Below are 7898 nucleotides of genomic sequence, written 5' to 3'. Positions count from 1 at the left end.
TCTACTCGATAGCTGACTTGATAGTAAACCAGGAATTTTTGGAGTTTCCAATTTTATTGTTTAAGTCTTTCAGTTTGCAATAAAAAAAACAATCAATGTCATTGTTTATGGAAAAAAGAATAATGCTAACGGAATTATTAGTAGATTTTTATGTTTGTATATATCATTTGTTTGTCTTCATACATACTTAATTTATAAGGACACTTATATGAGATCAGCAGTTTCATCTTTTTATCACATTATTTATTAGCACATTTTCCATTCCCTGGGAATAACAGATATATGCAAATCAGTATACATAATATAATTATGTCATAATATATATAGTGCTGCTCTGTTCATCGTGTAATAAAGTAAACACACTCCAAATGCTTAAATACCATACATTCGTCGTATAAATTGCATTGAAATAACCTGTTGTTCGATTGTTGTCGTTTGCTGATGTGTTTTTTATTTATTTTATAAAGATTATACCGTTGGTTTTATTTTGGGAGCGCTTTATAGCTTGCTTTTCGGTGTGAGCCATTGCTCCGTGTTGAAAGCCTAACTTTGAACTATCATGGTTTATTTTTACATTTTGCGACTGGATTTGGGGTTGTCTTATTGACACTATTACCAAATATTCTTATATCTAGGTTTATGAATTGGAAGATGTGGTATGATTGACAATGAGACAACTCTCAACAAAAGACCAAATGACACAGAAATTAATAACTATAGTTCAACGTACGGCCTTCAAAAATAAGCAAAGCCCATACCGCAAAGTCAGATATAAAAGGCCCCTAAATGATAACCACTGAATTACAGGCTCCAGACTTGGGACAGGCACATAGATACAGAATTAAAAATGTTAGCGAGATCCAAGCCCTCCCCCTAACCTGGGACAATAGTGTTACAATACAACATCAGAACGAAGTATAAAAATATGTGGAAAAGGGCTTAACTCATGAGATTGATACAAATAGAAATACTTCTAACAAAAACACAAAGTGGACGTACTTGTATATCCCAACAACAAAATACAATAATTACTGATATGAGTGTACTCGCAGTTACTTGCAGCTAGTCAAAAGCCACTAACAACTAATAAAAAACATGCATCTAAGACTACATGTTTTTGTTCATTCGTTGTAATTCTATCACGTGTATTAAAATAATATATTATTCCATATTTTGAAATTAAAATGATTTATTGGGAAAGACAACCATTGTGATATAAATTAATTATTTAGTTCCAAAAGTTATTTTTCAATGTGTTTTGTAGGTGTGAATGTGATATATTAATGGCACTGGAATTTACCATATCAACACCTTTCGAAAACGGAAGTACCAAATGGCCGAACGTTACCATGGTGACATCCGTCACCTCACCCAACATTGGTGTAGTAATTGGATTGGCTATGTTATTCTTTATAATAGGAGTTGTTGGAGTTGTTGGAAACTCTTTAGTGATATTTGCCGTCCTTTTAAACAGAAAAATGAGAACATCAATGACAAACCTGTTGATAACAAACCTGGCTTTTGCTGACCTTGTTATTCTGTTATTAGGGATACCAGAGACTATACTGTTTATGACAAACAAGGGCTGGACACTTGATAGAATAGCTTGCAAAAGTAACAGATTTATATTGGTTACTGCTTTATATGGATCAGTCCTAACTCTAATTGCACTCTGTATAGAAAGGTAATATTAATATATTCATTCGATAGATCCTAGATTGATATACCCTATATTTGTTATACTTTTTCTTAAGGATGCCTTCTGGAAAAACACAAGTGCTGTTTTTTTCCTCACATAATTATGCGTTACGATAGAATTTCAGAGCCCCGAAGACAAAATATATATATTGCTCACAAAATTCCTCATTACTGAAATAACCATCAAATGACGTCAAAAAGTTATAAAACATCGAGTGCATACAAACCGAAGCAAGATTAATGTAATAGTGTTATTAGTAAGCATTTCATTAGGTTTGTTAATAAGTTGTTCCACTGAAACAAAAAATTCACACACAAGTTCCTCCCTTTCATCATTTTAAATAGGGCTATGACGTGACAAGATACGATTTGTTGAAATCACTATGAGACTCGAGTACCAATGATTATTATCAAGATATGAAATGCTCACATCAAATGTAACTACATTTTACAATACAAATTGAAAAAAAAACAGCAAGAAAATATGTTATAAAAATTTGGTTGAATAGAAATAAGAAGATGTGGTATAAGTGCCAATAAGACAACTCTCCATTCAACTCAAAATGTATAAAAAGTAAAAAAACATAGGCCAAAGAAGCAACAAAAGCGCTGTTCTTTTTCTTTTATATGCTTTTTTGTTGTGCATTTACTGATTTTGTGTTCACAGCAAACATCAGACTATAAAGGGCCTCCAAAATGACAACAAAAAAAATCAATTCAAACAGGAAACCAACAGTCTAATTTATATAAAAAAAACGAAAAATCCTCATGAACCACTACGACAAACGACATCCACTGAACAACAAATCCTGATAAGCTTAAAACATAAATTGTTTCAGAAGCCCACTGTTCTGCATATAAATTGGTTTCCTGAAATGTCATGAATAAGGTCGTGGTAGTGTTATTGAAGAGGTGGCCCAAGGCTGAATAGAGTCAATAACATACATTTTGTATCGTTTACGTAGTTGTAATGTTGAAATAGGAATGGATTGGGTATAAGTTGTTTTTATCTATTGTACAGATGTATGCTGATTTTGTAAGTTTCGGGTGATGAGAAGGCAAGAATCATATCAATTTTTATTTGAGAAAAGCTTTAGTGCAATAAAAGCAATTAAAAAATTGCAGCAGTTAAGTCTCTGCGTTCTAAAAGGTTATGTCATTTCTTCCTTCAAATGAAAACTGTTTATGAATTGACATCTTACTCATACATGTACTAGTATTTGTATTCGCTTCTTTCCTTCAATCCGTAATCATAATTTTATATAACTCACTCACCATCAGTCTACATGTTTTTTCGTTTCGTTTTGAGTTGTTTTTATTCATTATTTTGGGTTTCCCTTTCCACAAATTATATAACATAAAAACGAAATCCAAAACGGAAAGTCACTTATCAAATGGCAAATTCAAAAGCTCAAACACATGAAACGAATGGAAAACAACCGTCATATTCCTGAATTGGTACATGCGTTTTTCTTATATGAAACGGTGGATTATACCTCGTATTAAAGCTAGGATTTTGCTATACCTTTTTTAGCGGTACTCATTTGTATCCGCAACTCCCCTAAAAGTCATAATCACAGTTTATTGAGAATCACAATCGTACCAATATATTTGCCATAGTTCACATCAAATTTTGTTTTTGATCAGAATCCGTTATGGAATTTCCCTTAATTAAGCAAAGACGTTGCTAGTGCTTAATTTAGAGGTTATCAACTTTGTATCCGCGACTCTTCTTAAACCCTTATTTCAAGTTATCAAGTTTATCATTTCTCGACAGGAACTATTATGCACACTACAGTACACTTTTGCACACATTTCCCTAAACCCTTAATGATAATTTTCTGACTATACTTTTTGAGAATTCTATAATGCTTTAAATCTCAATTAACTTTAGGATTTTCTCTTTACTTGAACTCAGACCTTTAAATGTTTGTTGGGGTGGGTTTTTTTTGCGAGCTTTACTCGCTGTACATTTTAATGCTATTTTTTCAAAGATCAATCTTTTTATAAACTCTCTTATTAATAAGATTGCATATTCCGATACATGCGACAATACAATTTAAAACTTAATGTTCCTACTTTAGATAATGGAAGCAGTTTACTTTCTGCGTGCCTTAAGGTTATCATACATGCCATATGGGGTAGGTCACTTCCTGTACTAAAAACCTTAAATGCTTGCAACAAGATTTTACGAAAATGCTGACATTTTACCGCTTCCGTATATTGGATGAGGAAAAGCAATGACATTAAAATAAATATGCATTTGTAATTTACAAAATGAGTTCATTAGTTTGTACTTCCGATTAGTACAAAGACATGAATTATTACTCTCTGTCATATTTTCAAACTATAAAGGGGAGATAAAAAGTATAAGAGATACAGAAATGAACGTGTATGAATAACATTACAACTCATAAAGCGGTACTTGACAAACATATATTCATGGCCTCCTATACATAACCATTTTAAAGACCAAACCACAAAGTATTAATTTGTACAGAGTTGCAGAGAAATGAATATACTATGAAATTCGTCGTTGATGAGTTAAGAAGCTGATAAGAAATAAAGGTTGCTGCACTTACAGGCAAAGTTAACATAAGACGGATGTAGCTATTCCTTTTTAGTTCCTTCTTGGCCACATATCTCCTTTTAGTTCTATATATTTATACACCTATGTCTCTTCATTGGTTCAATCTGATCGTTTCTGATAAAGGTAAATCCAGAAAAATTATTTAAGAATTGAATGCTTCTTTTTGTAACTTCATTGGGGTGTAAAAGCGTTGACCGAAGTACATTTCTAAACATGTACGCACGGTCAACGCTTTCACAACCCTATGAAGTTACAAAAAGAAGCATTCAATACTTATAATTACATTTTTTAGCTGTAGGATCATGAAAACACGAATTTTATATTTTTTATATTTCGGAGTTCGGTATTTTTTGGTAATTTTACTTTCCAACTTGTAAGTTAAATAATCATAGTAACAAACAAATATAGTAAAAAGCCGTAATGTTTTATTACCACCGATGGCTTATAAAGTTGTTTTCCCTAACCTACAATTTCGATAAACTCTTCTACATTTTATTGCTTTTAGACACAGATAACCTGTCAAGTTAAGCATCAACAAATAACAACAAATACAAATTATATAGGAAGATGAGTTATGAGTGCAAATGAGACAACTCTCCCTCCAATGTATGTCTTCTATCTGACAGGTTTTTTTTCCATATTTATGCTCATTGCTCTTTAATAATATGGACAGATACATCTTAAAGTGTTCTAAAAAGACATTGTAATCATAATCACGTTTTATTTTTCATCGTGAAGCAAATAATAAGTCATATTGCAAAATTGTCTTCATCACTCATTGTAACGTTCGTGGCGTGTTTTGGTTGTGTTAAGACCGTGTACACTGTGCTTAGAAGGCTTTGTCAGGGAGATAACATTCATAACGTGATGTTATATTCTTCCCATGGTACGAAATATGATATTTTTATCAATAATATTAAGATTGCATGCAATGTAATCTCCTTTGATATCATATGTTACCATTGCTCTTTTCTACAATAGCATTTATGATACAAACACTTTCTATACTTCTGACTTCCTCCGATCATCACGTAAAAAAATTATGAATTCAGTAGCAATTATTTTCCAGACTTTCGTGGTTTCTCAATGAACAAAGTTTAGCCTGATGGATTAGAAGATCAGAACTATTATTCAGACAACACTATCAAATATATGTTATAATCAACTCGTTATTATAAAAAGAACATAATATTCTTATATTTCAAGAGTAATTACTCTCTGTAAAGAGGTATATGACAAGAGCTGGAAACATCACAAGTTGATAGATCGTCTACAGTCTTGCAGTTTTATAATAGATTTATTTTTCTCATGGTCATTTTTGTTTGCAATGATACCGATTTCAAATAAACGTATGCACAAACTTTACAAACTCCGGTGGAAAAAAAACCACAGAAACAAAACTATGCGCCGGTTTACACCATTATACGTTGCCTTAATAAACAGGGACGTACTAATAATGCAAAAACTATTCAAGTACGTGTATGAAGAAGTCGGGTGATCAGTAAGTTTATCAGTTGTGAAATGTTCACTTTCGTGACATTTTGAACCTATAGTCTAGAATTCGAATGGTTGGTGATAGATCTTAACAGGGGCTCTTATCTGAGTATCTCTGTCGATGTATTCGGTCTTCCACCTTTATGAGTTTGTGCGTTCCCTTCAGTTCCGTATTACAATTGTGAAAGAGACGTCGAACATAGGTAAACTACCGATGCTTCTTACTAGTATATATCATATATTTGTAAGTTGCGTTTTAGGAATCAATTCGGGATCCTGTTATTTAGAGGTTGTCGTTGGTTCAAGCCCGTCGTATTTATTTCTTATTTTGGTAAGGTGACATATACTTTCAGAAGCACAATTGGAAGTCATACTACATCTCCTTTTCAACATTTACGTGGAATGAAAAAGAACAGATAGCTGATTTATCGTAGTCAATTTTTGATTGCTTTCTATAATCTGTTCGAATTTTTGCATGAAGAATATTATATTCAATTGTCTATTTATTTTTCAGGTATGTAGCTATCATCCATCCAATAAAGGCACACATTCTTTGTAACAAGAGACGAATAACTGCTGTATTAGGGTGTTTATGGCCCTTTGCATTTGGTGCCGGATTGCCTACTCTGTTTTTCAATGATGTGCGTGTTTTGCCTGGGAAGGAAGACCCTTACTGTACAATCATGTTTCCATACAATCATGAAACATTTTATAAAGTTTTCAAATATGTGGAATCGGTTTTATTCTATTTTATTCCTCTTGGAATTCAACTTTCATTGTATCTGTTAATATCAAAACACTTATTTACGGGATCTGATCGTCTTCACAGAAGGGTGACTATTCGGAGCGCAAACGGTTCGTCCATTGAGCGCCATTCAGAAGCACTCAAGTTGAGAAGAGGTGTTATAAAGATGTTAATGATGTGTGTAATAGTCTATTTTGTAAGTTATTCGCCAAACCAGATTCTTCTCATTGTTGAAACGATTAGACCAGCAACATTTCATGAGAATTTTTCATACATTGTATTTACGATGATTGTGGCTAATATTAACTCTGCCGCAAACCCTGTTCTGTACAGCATTTTCAGTCAAAATTTTAGGAAGTGTTTTAAACTTATCCTCTGCAGATGCCTTCGTTCACGGCATTCTCCAGAAATTCGCAGAGCACTCCACCTGACACATGGCAACGGAGGTACCAAATCTTCAGGAAATTCTGTGGCTGGCCTAGCGTTCACAGAAGTATAACTTCATTTCGTATTGTTTCATAATAAATTTTTAATTGATATTTTACGTTTTTGTTCTTCAGTTTTTAAACAAGTTAATTTACATGATAACTAAAAATTATAAATAAAGTTATCTGAATTGATTGTTTTACAAAGGAAAATCAAGTACTACATAGACTAACATCACATTCACACAATTTAAAATAGAAAGAAGATGCTTATGAAATTTCGATTTGTCACAATTGGAAAAAAATTTAGATTCGCAGACGGAAAAAATACAACCAAGTCCACAAAACTCTCTATAGAAAAAAAACCAAACACAACACAACACAAACCACATTAAAAATAGTCGGGATGATCACATGTGCCTTGGAATGGTATGCAGATCCTGCTCCTCATGTTTAACTCGTAATGTTGCTATTTTTTTATTAGATAGTTCGTGATAAGTCACATAATACCAGTAGATTTTAAGCATGTACAATATAAATAGTTATCAAAGTACCAGGCATATAATTTGATACACCGGACGCGCGTTTCGTCTTCATTAGACTGGCCAGGGACGCTCAGATCAAATATTAGATAGAAAGCCAAAAAGTATAAAGATGAAGAGCAATAAATATATTCTTTCGTTTTCAGTTTCTAACTACTAGTATCATAACTATATCTTACTAAGTTAACCAAATCAAAAATCACAACAGAAATTGTAAACAGCTTATATATCAACTGAATAAACTAGCAATACATGTTAACATGTATTTGACCTAAATGTCTGCTAAAATGACATCAGTGGCTCTTTCAAATAAAGTTAATCTTTGACAAATTAAGCTTTTGTATTATTCAGACCATTGTTTATAGTTCAGAAATTTGTATGTTTTCGACTTCCCAAACATTGAT

At 32.5% G+C, this 7898-nt stretch overlaps 1 protein-coding gene across 1 annotated transcript; it reads left to right on the top strand.

Moving 5' to 3' along the window:
• The first annotated feature begins 1367 nt into the window (after nucleotides 1-1367).
• LOC134716788 (neuropeptide receptor 15-like) lies at nucleotides 1368-7026 on the top strand. The gene is made up of 2 exons (XM_063579797.1): nucleotides 1368-1684; nucleotides 6297-7026. Exons 1-2 carry the CDS (start codon nucleotides 1401-1403, stop codon nucleotides 7024-7026), a joined length of 1014 nt encoding a protein of 337 aa, XP_063435867.1. The 5' UTR covers nucleotides 1368-1400.
• The last annotated feature ends 872 nt before the right edge of the window (nucleotides 7027-7898 follow it).

This window comes from Mytilus trossulus, chromosome 4, assembly GCF_036588685.1.
Source record: "Mytilus trossulus isolate FHL-02 chromosome 4, PNRI_Mtr1.1.1.hap1, whole genome shotgun sequence".
NCBI classification, from domain to species: Eukaryota; Metazoa; Mollusca; class Bivalvia; order Mytilida; family Mytilidae; genus Mytilus; species Mytilus trossulus.
The sequence above is the reverse complement of the archived record's forward strand: the minus strand, read 5'-3'. Positions and strand labels throughout refer to the sequence as shown.